Below are 13,036 nucleotides of genomic sequence, written 5' to 3'. Positions count from 1 at the left end.
TGTGATGTGCTTACAGGGTCATTGACTAGTCATCCGATACCATCTATGGTCAATCTGGCCTATTCCGAGGGTTGCCTTGAGCTGTCTGGCACCCTCGATTGAATTGTTTCAGTAGCTGGTACCCTCCAGCTGTCCAGCACTTGACAGCCAGTGCTGGGGGTGATAAGCAAGGGCAGTCCATCTAGCTCAGAAAAAAATAATAAGTGGATACTGAACCGAAAGTTGGTTCAATAAGCCGTACTGGCTAATGGCTATTGAGTAAAACTTTTTAAAAAGGGGGTCACTAAACAGAAAATAACAGGGTCTAAAATAAGGCCTTAACACTCACGTGGCCAAACCGCTTTTTTCCGTGTATTGGGTGGGGAAAAAAAGGGTCTGGTGCAACTCCAATATCGCGGATTGCACATCCGTGGTCACCAATGTCTATGGTGTCACGTGAAATTGGGCCAATGAGAACGAAATTTGAATGGAAGTCCTCACATTTGATTGGCTATTTGGTCAAATCCAAAAAAACATTTATGACAACGGATGTGCAATCCGCGATAGCTGTTTACTTCTGAGCAGTCCCCAAACTCTGGGGAAGCTAATTGAATAACATTGGCTGCAAAGGAGGTGCCATGATGTCAGTAACACAATGAAGTATTCCTACACTCCTGCTGCAGTTGTGAGTCTTGTTACACGATGAGGATAAACTTTCAAGACACTATAAAAAAGACATCGGAGCAAATTAAGATTTGTTTAAAGGATAAACAGATCTCGAGTTTACTCACTGACATCATCAGCGCCTCCTTTGCGGCCAATGTAGCGTCCCCAGTGTCTGGGGACGGCTCAGAAGTAAACAGCTATTGGAGTTGTACCAGACCCTTTTTTCCCCACCCAATACATGGGAAAAAGTGGTCTGGTCATGCAAGACTATTCATGAACTTGGTAGTTTTTTTTTTGTTTTTTCAAGTTTTTATTTAATTTTTTTTTTCTCCGGCCCTAATGGCACTTCCTTCCACCTACATGTCTCTATGGAAAACAAGCTAGAAGAACAACATAAAAAGGGAAAAATAAAGAATTTACCTACAGAAAAAACACCTAAAAGCACCTACAGAAGCCCGGGAAATGTTAGTGAACTGGTAGATGCCCCTCTGCGACGGCGAGATCTACTGCCGGGGGCACACCAGGACGCTTAGAGCGTGATTGAGAACCACGGATGCACATGATGGAGGAGCGAAGCAAGGAGAACCCCAAACCGCAACGGAGCCAGCCCATCACCACTGAATATGGGGAACTCCACTTCTCACTGAGCAATTGAGCCAAATGCTTATAGGTAGGGTCCGCAATCCGAAAAATCAACTTCTACAAATCAATCCCCCTACCAATGTGGGATGTTCATTGTAGTATCCCATTGCTAGATCCACCATGAAACCGGAGGCACGATTGTTGTCTTTACAGAAATATCGTTTTCAGTACCTCGCAAGATGCAAATTTTATATTTAAAATTTCGTGTTCCACACAAAGGACCGGATGAAACTTGCTACTTAGCCAAATCGTATGCAGAGTTGTTGCAGTTCAAAAGTACGCACAGAAATAAGTAAATGATTTGCTGGGTGCCTGACACAGGGTTGCTTTCTTTGAAAAAACAGACAAAGAAATACGAAGTTTTGATTTCAAACTTCCCTACTACCCAGGGCAAGAGAAGCCAACTCTTCCTTATAGTGTTTTGATACGGTTGGGTGCATAGTCTGTCTATGCTGTTAGTTTGGAAAAGATCTGAGACTTCTCACCATCTGGGTGACGAGCGTCAAAATTTTCTGCAGCATTATAGACTTATGTCACGCTTTCTAGCCATTTCTATTGATTCTGCAGCCACAACAATCATCAATTATTAACTAAAACTATGGCAAAATATGTCCCTGAACGTTTGGTAGCAGCGGTTGTCAATTATTATTCCATCCACATCCACGCCTTGCTCTAAGCTATGCATCAAGGGAGGCAGCTTCACCTCTCACACTCCACAGCAGCTTCAAATCTTCACTAGATCATCCTACATTACCATTATGCTGCACAACATCCCAAAGCAAACCGAAAAATGCACAAAATCTGTCATTTTTGATTTGAGCTGGGTGGAACTGCTGGTATACTGCATCATATGAAATCACAGAAACATCAACTGCTACTACTACCAAACGTTTTCAACCATCATTTATCATCATTCTAAACAAAATTAAGTGACCAGTGTGGCATCAGAAGTACTGGAAAGCACTTTGGTACCATTGAGAGAATTCCTTGAAATGACACACAAAAATTTTAATGTTCTTCACCCAGATGGTGAGAAGTCTCAGATCCTTTCCAGACTAACAGCATAGATAGACTATACATCCAACCTTATCACATCACTATGAGGAAGAGTTGGCTTTTCTTGTCTTGGCTGGTAGGGCAGTTTGAATTCGAAAATTCGTGTTTCGTTTTCTGCTTTTTGAGAGAAAGCAACCCTGTGCCGGGAGCCCAGTGAATCATTTGCTTATTACTGTGCGTACTTTTTAACTACATTAACTCTAAATAATATCTAGCTAAGCAGCAAGTTTTGTCCTGTTCTTTGTGTGGAGCACGAAATTTAAAAAAATAATTTTTGCATCTCACGAAATACTAAAATCGATATTTCTGTGAAGACAACAATCGTGCCTCCGGTTTCATGGTGGATCTAGCAAATGGGATACTACAATGAACATCCCACAATGGTAGGGGGATCGATTAGTAAAAGTTGATTTTTCGGATTGCGGACCCTATTATAGGTGATAGTGGCTGCTTTCCCCATTCCACCGGAGGAGGAAAAAACTAATTGGCCCTAAAACTGCCATGCTCTACTTCGCGTATACGCTCCTCATAAGCACTGCGTATAAGCTCCTCATATCGAGCCTCATATGAACTTGGTAGCTAGTACCTTGCCGGCAGTGCATGGCCGTTCCACTGCCAATAAATCAATAGAGCTACTTAGCTAACAGTGCCTACATTATCAAATGTTTAATTTACCTGAATATTTTTTGTCTACAGATCAGCTTGGCTGGCAATAGTCTGCTTTCTCTTGCATTTAGAAACTACACAAAGCAGATATCCGCTGCGTATGCGATAATCTACGGTCACGCCTACACTATGAGCAGTAAATAGAAACAATAGGCGTTTCTTGGTGTCAGTGGTGTGTCTATATCATGGACGAGCATGCAGATATTCCTCTGCGTGGCGTTACACCAGTCTCGGACGGCAATGAAGGGGAGTTATTTCGGAAGTCACCTGTAGCTTCTGTCATCAGCGATCATGAATCAGAAACTGCGCTGGACTCGGTAACGGAGAATTCACATCTCACGGAGTCAGGAAAATCGTCTGCAAGTACGGACAGTGACACCAGACACTCTGTGATCAGCAGTTTGATCGCCAGTACAATAGTCGAGCCAATATCAAATGTGCTTATCACGCCCACTTCTGCTCCTCGCCTTGGAAACTTGTGGGCAGCTCTGAGATCAGGTCGAGTTAGTACTTTACTATATTCCAGCATGGTGGCTGTAATGGCATCCCTCAGCTTTGGATATGCGATGGGATTTTCTTCCCCAGCTTTACCGGACTTGGACAATAATGAAGGAAAGCACAGGTTCTTTAACAAGACAATCTACCACGACATGTTCAATGTAAGCATTATTATCAATATTGCCTAATGTGTGACACCATAAGAATTTTGCTATTTGTTGTACATGTGTTGCATGTAACTGGTAAAACTCAATTATGGGAAATGCCCCCAGTAATGCCTTTGTATGGCTGGGGGTATTTGAAAAGGGACTCATAACATTCTGTTTATATATGTAGTGATGTCAGTCAGATATTTCCTGTTATGTGTCTTACCTTTCTCCAGTTTCCATATATGGGTACCTGGGAAAGCAGTCCATGTATAACATAACAGGTGAGGGGATTTTGGGTGTCCACACCTTCACCAGTACAGCCTCCTGTGAGCTAGTACTAGTCCTACCCACAGGAGGATTTCCCTGCACTGATTCCTAGTACCTGAGCAGTGGCCTGGTGGCAGCCAAAGGAATTTCATATACTTTACCCCACAAAATTTGATAAAGATTTAGCAGTACTGTCCATGGTTACCATAATTATGTGTATTTTTGTGTGTATGCTTGTGTGAGTATGTACGCATGCATGTGTGTTTGTACGTGCATGGATAGTTGCATGTATGTATATGATGATGATGTGTGTACAAGGCAAGCCCTTTGGCTTCCATATACAAGGCCACACCTACTCAGAACACTGATGCATGTGTTATTCAGGTGTATGAGTCAGTGCAGGGAAATCTTCTTGGGGGTAGGACTAGTGCCTCACAGGAGGCTATACTGGTGAAGATGTGGACACCTGAAATCTTCCTCACCTATTGGTATAAAGTTGTGTAGAATGAAGAATGTTATTAACTGTATGTGTATTGGTTATCAAATTGTATTAGGCCATTGCTGCATCTGGTGGTCTACTTGGAGGACCTTTAGCTGGATGGCTGGTGGATTACAGTGGACGACACTTCACTTTAGTTATGTGCAGTGTTCCTTTTACCGTGGGGTGGTTAATAATATTGATCACTGAGGAGATCACAGGACCATTATACAGACCAGTCTTGTTTCTGGGACGATTCATCACTGGAATAGGAATAGGAAGTGCATCTCTTGTTGTTCCAGTGAGTATATTATTTATTGTATAAGTCACCCCTGACCAGGGGTGGATCCAGAAATTTTAGAAGGGGGGTTCCACTCTGGAACATGTAATTGCAAACTCAGTCTAGCTATCTAGCAGTAAACGTTCCATAGTAAATAATTACTCTCCAGCAATGTCTCGCTGTTAAATCGTACTGTATATTTAGAAATGCACGAAGTGTTTAAACCATCGAAACAACAATTAATTTTAGAGGCGCCTATTCATATAAAGATGCTATGGTCTACAGTGTTGGGCAAGTTACTTTGTAAAAGTAACTAGTTACATATTACATATTACTTGCAACTGAACTATTTAGTTACAGTTACATATTACTAATAAAATAAAGTAACTGTAATAATATTATATTACTTTGTGTCCACAGCCTTAAGCTGTCACGTGTGAAACTACCACCTTATCACGTGACATGATTGCGTTGTTGGACAATATGCAAATCTTGGTTATAAGTAAGAAGCTGGTGAATAAGCTTCATTCAGTAGGCCTCGTTACTTCGTTGTGGCTAGGCGTTACTCAGAGGATAACTAACGAGATTAGTAACTTCGTTACTTGTAGTAATAATATTATGTAATATTAGACTCGTTACAGTAACAATATTACTTAGGTAACGCGTTACATTTGTAAGTAAAGTAACTTGCGTTATATTACCTGTTTTTATAGCGTATTTCATTATATTACTTTGTTACCACAAAAGTAATAATATTACATAACGCGTTACATAAGTAACGTGTTACTCCCAACACTGATGGTCTATGCTATGGAAATGGTTTTAAGTGATTTTGCACTGAAGAAAGGTAAAATGAGTGTTTTATCACTAGGAGTGTTTGCAATGAGTACTTGCTTAACTGATAAACTGATTTTGATGACAAACTGATTTTGATGTACTGAATTAGAGAAAAACTTGGTAGCAGCTCATCAAGTAATATTAAGGCTCTTCTAAAAAGGGGGGTTCCATGGAACCCGTTAAACCCCCCCACCCCACCCCCAGATCTGCCCCTGCTGATATTGCTACATGGGAAATTTTTTTCTGAAATACTTTGTGGATAGTGAACTATCATTGTTCTGGCCTAATGTATTTCATGGACTGGACTCACGGACTGGACTCACGCACTGAGCTGGAAACAGTTTTTAAAACAATAATCCAGACATTATCCATCTCTTGCAACACTGGAGACACCACTATTGAGCTGCAACTGCTGATGGCACCGCCCGGCGAGGTGATGGGGCTATGCAAATAAACTGGCTCATCACTACAGCCCTAACACTAGTGCTAAGTACTGGAGCAACAAAGGAAAAACATCTAAGCTACAACAACGGCCTTTATCATGTTTTATCACTGCTAGTACTCGTGCATCGTAAGTGTATTCTAATTAATTAGTGCATGCGCTAGTTTGTTGACTTGTAAAGAAGAGCAGTATTAGCAGTTGTAGCTCGATAGTGGTGTCTCCACTGTTGCAAGAGATGGATGTCTGGATTATTGTTTAAAAACTGTGTCCAGCTCAGTGTGTGAGTCCAGTCCGTGAAATACATTAGGCCCATTGTTCTGGTGTATCATAGATCATTTCTTAGAACTAAAGTATTTTAATGTTGTGGTTTACCACAAAGGGATTTTTTGGACTATAGTTTTTAATACTAATTGAATCATGTGACAAGTAAGGTAATTCAAGTAAGACACATCCCTTTCACCTGTGCAGTGACATTTTTTTTTTGGTTTTACACATTTTTAAGGGTGGGTTTACTGTACATTTGGGTGACTTGTGACAGCATTTCAGCACTGAGTGGTGAATATGGTCCTAAAAAGTAGCTGTGATAAGCCAAATGGGTTCAATTAAATGTATTCTATTCTATGCTTGACACTATCTACTCTACTGTATAGACTGATGTGTGTATGCCCAAAAATGTTTCTCTCACTGTTAGGCACACGTGATTATTGTGTGATTTAACTTTATATGGTATGTACAGTATGAAAACACAAACTAGATCCCATTTGGTTTTACCAGGTTTGATTCTACCTGGCCACCATGCAATAACAGGTTCTCTTATTCCTCATTCATAGGTACTTCCTGGTTATATTTCATTACTGGAAGGAAATGTCTGCATTCTGTTAATTGTATTACAATGCCATTTAGCTGTTAGTTTAAAGTAGGTTAATTTAATGTGTCCCCATTACACACAGTTACATATCATGGACTCCAGTGACTAGTCACCAGTTTGTATGAAGTAGTATCACAATAATCATGTGTGCCTAAGAGTGAGATAAATATTTTGGGCATACCTACATGTCAGTATCTGCTGTACAGTAGAGTAGATAGTGTCAAGCAGTGAATAGAATACATTTCCATTTGGCTTATCACAGCTACTTTTTAGGACCAGATTCACCACTCAGTGCTGAGATAGGTTTCGCAAGCCGCCCAAATGTACAGTAACCCCACCTTAAAAATATGTAAAACCAAAAAAAGAATGTCAGTCCAGTAGTCCACTCCAGTATTCCAGTCCAGTAGTCCAGTCCAGTGATTAGACACTACCGCAGTGGGTTGTATTGGTAGAGGAGGTTGGTCGTATGTCATTTCATTTTATGGTCTCAAACTAATTGACACTACAGGTTGATGCCAAATATTTCCAAAGCCACATTGTATATCCATGCCATATGCAGGCCAGAGCCCTTAATAACCTACTGAGCACAATTTGTTGTTATTCTACATAATATGGGATAGCTAATAAAGAAGCCTTTGTTGCATATAGGGTTAATGATACTTGATTAACTTTGTCTGTTGTTTTGGTTAAAACAGATTTGTTTTGGTTAAAATAATTTGTTTTTGTAACATATAAACAGAGCTAATTGGATGTTAGCAATCATGTACTTCATTATTATTGCTACTTTTTTGTACATTACTTGTAGCTCTACATTGCAGAGATTTCTCCTAGCAACTTGCGTGGGTTATTTGGTTCAATGAACCAGTTAGCTGTGACTGCTGGAATACTCTTAGTACAATCACTGGGTATTGGAGTGAGCTACTTGTGGCTGACAACAGTAGCAATACTAGTCATGTTAATATTTGTACCACTTGCAGCTTGGACACTAAAGGAATCACCAAGATGGTTGATCAGTCGTGACAAAAATGCATCAGCAAGTAGAGTGCTGCTATGGCTTCGGGGACCCACATTTGATATAGATGAAGAACAAAAGGAAATAGAAGTACAGATTGCTAGTGAAGGGAAATTCACCTTTCTTCAGTCACTTCCGATTATTGCTACCTGGCCTGTACTTCATCCATTAATTTTATCAATGTTTTTAATGTTCTTTCAAGACTTCTCAGGTGTTAATGCTATAATATTTAATGGAGAGGAAATTTTTATACAAGCTGGAGTGGAGAATGCATCTGTAGTTACTGCAGTTACTATAGGACTAGTGCAATTCATAGGCACTCTAATTGGTGCATTTTTAACTGACATTTTTGGACGGAAAATTCTCCTAATGGTTGGAGGTGTGGTGATGTGTATTGGTATGTTAGCATTAAGTGCATATGATTTTCTAAAGAATGAACCATACTGCGATCCTGACTCTAATGACTCTAAATGTATTACTAACTTGGATGCCTTAGCAATAGGAGCTATGGTGTTTTATGTTGCTGGATTTTCTATTGGATGGGGTGCTCTACCGTGGCTGTTAACATCGGAATTAATCCCAACAAGAGTGAGAGGTACTGGAGTTGGGATTGCTACTTGTTTTAGCTGGCTCACATCTGTGATTGTACTTGCTGCGTTTGGAAGTTATGAAGACGCAGTTAAGCAGTGGGGACTATTTTTATCTTTTGGGATCATAGCCCTGCTGTCTGTTTTCTTTGTAGGATTTTTTATTCCAGAAACCAAAGGAAAATCTTTAGAAGAAATTGAAAGATATTTTAACCGTAATCGTAACCAATACATTCCTTTATAGTTGAATCTAAGACATTGAACAATTATTTTATTTAGTGTAATTGTGTAATTGTTGGAATTGTGGAGTCTCAACAGTGTAAGTATCACTGCAATAATTTTAAACTTAACAACTAAGTACAACTGCTTAATAAAGCATCCAAATCATTAGAATTTATATAGTCTGTTTCAGAGAATTAGGAAAAAAATTGTATTTGTACAAACGAATGTTTGGGTATTATACAGTAATTTTCCTCAAATGATTCAATCCACGCATAGGACCAGGTGACGTATATGCACTGATGTGGCAAACGATACTTTCTCAGTGTGCACTACTGTACAATACTACATTTGTGCTAATGGGGATGATATAGCCTACTGAGATACCTGTACAGAGATATGATAGCTGCTCCAAATAACTAAGATCTAGACTAGTATTTGTTGGACTTTAAAAGCCAACAACACATTCTAATGTAACATGCAGTCACGTGTGGGTATTGCAGTAACAAGAAGTACAGTATAAGACAATTAACAGTTTGCTTTGTTACAAGTAGTTTTGACATGTACGTAGTTAAAGGGTAGCCTTCAGTCATGGATAACCCATCATGCCCTTTTCAATCTTACCTTCATATTCCAGGCAGTATGTGCCAGGTGAGTTGCAATTGATTTATCTGTACACAGTACAACCATATGTAAACAGTTGACATGAACTTGAAACACATGCACTGAGAACATTTATGAAGGAACAGTTTCAGGAGTTCATGACTATATTCATAAAATCTTATGTTCAGTCATTTTAAAACTTTTTGTGGCATAGGCACTTGAGCAGAAAGATGGAATTTTAATCACCAACATACTAAACCAACTGCTCATTGGTTTTACAAAGATAATTATATTCTACCGAGATCTAGTCATATATACTCTACCCTGATGTAACTTGACATCACCTTTCCAGCAGACATTTGTACAATTTCAAGAGATACTGACCTCTCAAAATCACATGGACCTAATACTCAGTAGGCTTTGTTTAAATGAATTGGCAAGACCCATCCAACTCTCTCTTTACTTGCATATGTACTAGAGCACATTGCTATAGGATCTCTCAACCAGAAATAATGGTATATACTTTCTGAGAACCATGCAATTATGATTATATGTAATTACTCAATATGATTTTCATAAGTAGAATTGCAACTTATCAATATACTTGTCATGACTCGGTAATAAATCTCAATGATAAGGGCCAGACTGTACACATGGAATTCTTTAGTAAAGTCTTTACTACGTACTGCCAACTAAACACTGCTGTACTGTGGTATCAGAGGGCATACCTACATTAAATTGGATATCCTCAATCAAGTGCAGTGAATGTGTTTCTGATTCAACATTCGTACACAGAAACACTTGGCAGTGTCTGTCAATTAGCTATAATCATATAATGGTGACAAGCACAAGTCTTGTAGCATGTACATAATGTTATTTACCTTGTAACATGTGTGCGGTGTATGTAACTATAATAATACCAAAAATAATTATGGGCTGTTAATCCCATTAACAATTAGTTGGTCCTAACATGGTAAATTATTTTGCATGCATGCATGTGTGGTTATGGACAGCCAATGTTCAGGTCAGGTATAAAACTTGCATTTACAGCACCTCTACAACTATAGGACTTGCAACTGGGAGCATGTAATTTACATACGTGCTGACAGATAGAGGCCTAGGCTATTAAAATTCTAAAGCCTATATAGCTAGCTATATCTCTATAACTTTTTCTGTCTGCATAACATGGTACTGTAAAGCTGTGATGCATATCATCGAGAATTTCTATAGTCACATATTAATTGGCCATGGGGTGCAGCTAGCTAGGTGGATGAGGTGCATTTTGGAACCACTTTTCACTACTTTATAGACATGCCTAAAGTTACCCATTTTTTTGGCAAATTATGCATGGAATCAGGTGATTTTACCATAATTGACAACTTCTAGATTATTGCCAAAATTGTATAATTGACAACAGTCATTAGAAGTCTAGATATCTGAATTGCCAAAATTGGCCATGGAAACATGAAAATTTTCACAGGCTATTTCAATAATTTAAGCAACTCTCACCAAATGTGGCATCCTAGCTTTGATCTTGCCATTTTAGAAACATGTGGTGGTACAAGTTTTGGAGCCACTTTAATTGATAAGCCTAAAAGTTACAATTTTTGGAAAATTGTGGAATTAGGTGATCAGCAGTTTCCCTAATCTAGATTATTGCTGACATTGACAAAATTTTTGTTTTCCTTTGACAAATTATAGGTAGGCATACTGAAATGTGCCAATTCAAAGCCAGCAATACAGTTTTGAAATAACTATAACTGTTATTTCAGTTGCTTTGAACCTGGAACTGATAAACTGTCAAATGGTAATTGTGGCATGCTACTTGGGTTAGTATATCTAATGGTTGTACTATTGAACTAATCTTGACTGTCTTAATCCTGAAACTTTTGACAGTGGCAGTTTGCTAAACCAAAAATTATTTATAGGCAAATCAAATCCTCTATAGAAACTCTTTCGAGGATAGAACAAGCTTCTTAGCCCCACTAGTACTGGAAAATCTGACACTAGACTTTGTCAAATCCCCTACATTTCCCCACTCTATCTGGGGATAGAGCATGACATTAATAATATAGGTGCATAGCTGAGAGCCGAGCTTTGACTGCTCTATTGGAGTAAATCTCTAAAATTAATGTGAAGGACTCAATCATAGAATATAGGACACCAAAAGGTTTGAATTATGTTAGGGGAGGGGCCGGAGAAGTCGCAGGGGCGGATCCAGGGGGGGCTTTGGGGGCTGAAGCCCCCCCCCTTCATATTTAGGCTTTACTTGATCAATATGCTGAGTATTATAATGAAATTTTGTCTTAGCATAATTATATGATCACTAATAATACAAATACTCATAAAACCACCTTATAAACATCTTTCCAAGGTATTATCAGTGGATTTATGCTAAAGTTTATGCAACAAGGACGGGATCAGTATTGGAGGTGTACAAGATCGAGATACTCTAATAGAGCAGTCAGCTAACTACTCTAATAGAACATTCACTGGAAACATGTAGTTGATTCTGTTATGGAATTTTTCCAAATCTGCCTGCACCTATACATACAATGAAGTGCATTGGTCTGTTTAAAGGGCTTCATTCATCTACTTGTGTAGTTAATATGTATGGCAATACTTAATTCAGGTACACAATTTCCATTGAAAATGCTCTCAGATTCAATCTTGTATTGTTCAAATTTCAAAATTTTCCACTTTCAACATTCTTATTCTAACATGCACCTATTCAGTGTTGTGCAATTGTGAGAGGGGTGAATCGTGTACTTGGTTGTCTGTACCTACCCAAACTTTTCCATTAGCAAAATGCTTCAAAGAGCCATGTATATAAAATATAGGAACTTTATGTGGAAATGTCTCCAAATTGCAGTATTTTAGCATCTATTTTTCAAAATTTTCCTGGGGGGGCATGCCCCCAGACCCCCCTTAGTTCCAGCATGCTTTGCATGCTGGGAAGTGTGCTTCACACACCTCTACCCAAGAGATTAGTACCTTGAGTTAGCCCCCCCCCCCCCCTTTTATAAATCCTAGATCCGCCCCTGAGTCGGGGGTGGAGTCAGGGAACTGGACCCCCGCCCTTGCCTTTGGTGGTTTTCTGCCATAGAGAGAGAAAATGTCCTGTTTTACTACTGAAGACAACAAACATACATACGTACAGGGAAGGAAAAGGGGCCGTACACAGCTAGCTGAAAGACAGGTAGCTGGATCCCAAAATCAAACAAACCGTACATTCATGACAATATACATACAATCAAGACACACGGTAGTGTGTCGTGCGGCCCAAGAAGCCGGCGCGTAACACCCGTGAGTATATTGACAGGAAGAAAGAAAACCCAATTTTCGCACCTCCGTAGCTCTGTGCTGCATTGATGAAACAAGACGATTTTTGCTGTGGACACTCCCTCCACCTTCAGCACTCCACATTCCAAATTTGAGCGAAATTGCTTCAAGCGTTCCCGAGATATGCGACTTCAAAAATTGGCTTAGTTTCTTCGTTTTTTTTTCTTCTTATTTTTCTTCCTCTTTTCGCACACTTACAAAAACTGCTATAAAACGCGAACGCCATAACCGATCGCCTTGAAATTTGGCACACAGAAGGGGGGGTATAAAGGCGCATCTCTGTACCAACTTTGGTTGGAATACGATAAACAGGCAAAGAGTTATGAGCGATTATTCACGAAAAATAACACCAATATGTTGTCACGCCTACAGGGTAAACCGCGTATGGGAAGAAGCTGAAACTCGGTGGGTGAATAGGTTAACTATTGAACCTCAAACCTTTGGT

The 13,036-nt window shown here is 39.4% G+C and overlaps 1 protein-coding gene across 1 annotated transcript; it reads left to right on the top strand.

The window, feature by feature from the left end:
• Window positions 1–3,135: 3,135 nt before the first annotated feature.
• On the top strand, window positions 3,136–8,841 carry LOC136249374 (solute carrier family 2, facilitated glucose transporter member 8-like). The gene is made up of 3 exons (XM_066041345.1): window positions 3,136–3,668; window positions 4,478–4,702; window positions 7,634–8,841. Exons 1-3 carry the CDS (start codon window positions 3,195–3,197, stop codon window positions 8,669–8,671), a joined length of 1,737 nt encoding a protein of 578 aa, XP_065897417.1. The 5' UTR covers window positions 3,136–3,194; the 3' UTR covers window positions 8,672–8,841.
• The last annotated feature ends 4,195 nt before the right edge of the window (window positions 8,842–13,036 follow it).

Source organism: Dysidea avara, chromosome 3 (genome assembly GCF_963678975.1).
Source record: "Dysidea avara chromosome 3, odDysAvar1.4, whole genome shotgun sequence".
Classification (NCBI taxonomy): Eukaryota; Metazoa; Porifera; class Demospongiae; order Dictyoceratida; family Dysideidae; genus Dysidea; species Dysidea avara.
This window is presented reverse-complemented; position numbering and strand designations above follow the sequence as displayed.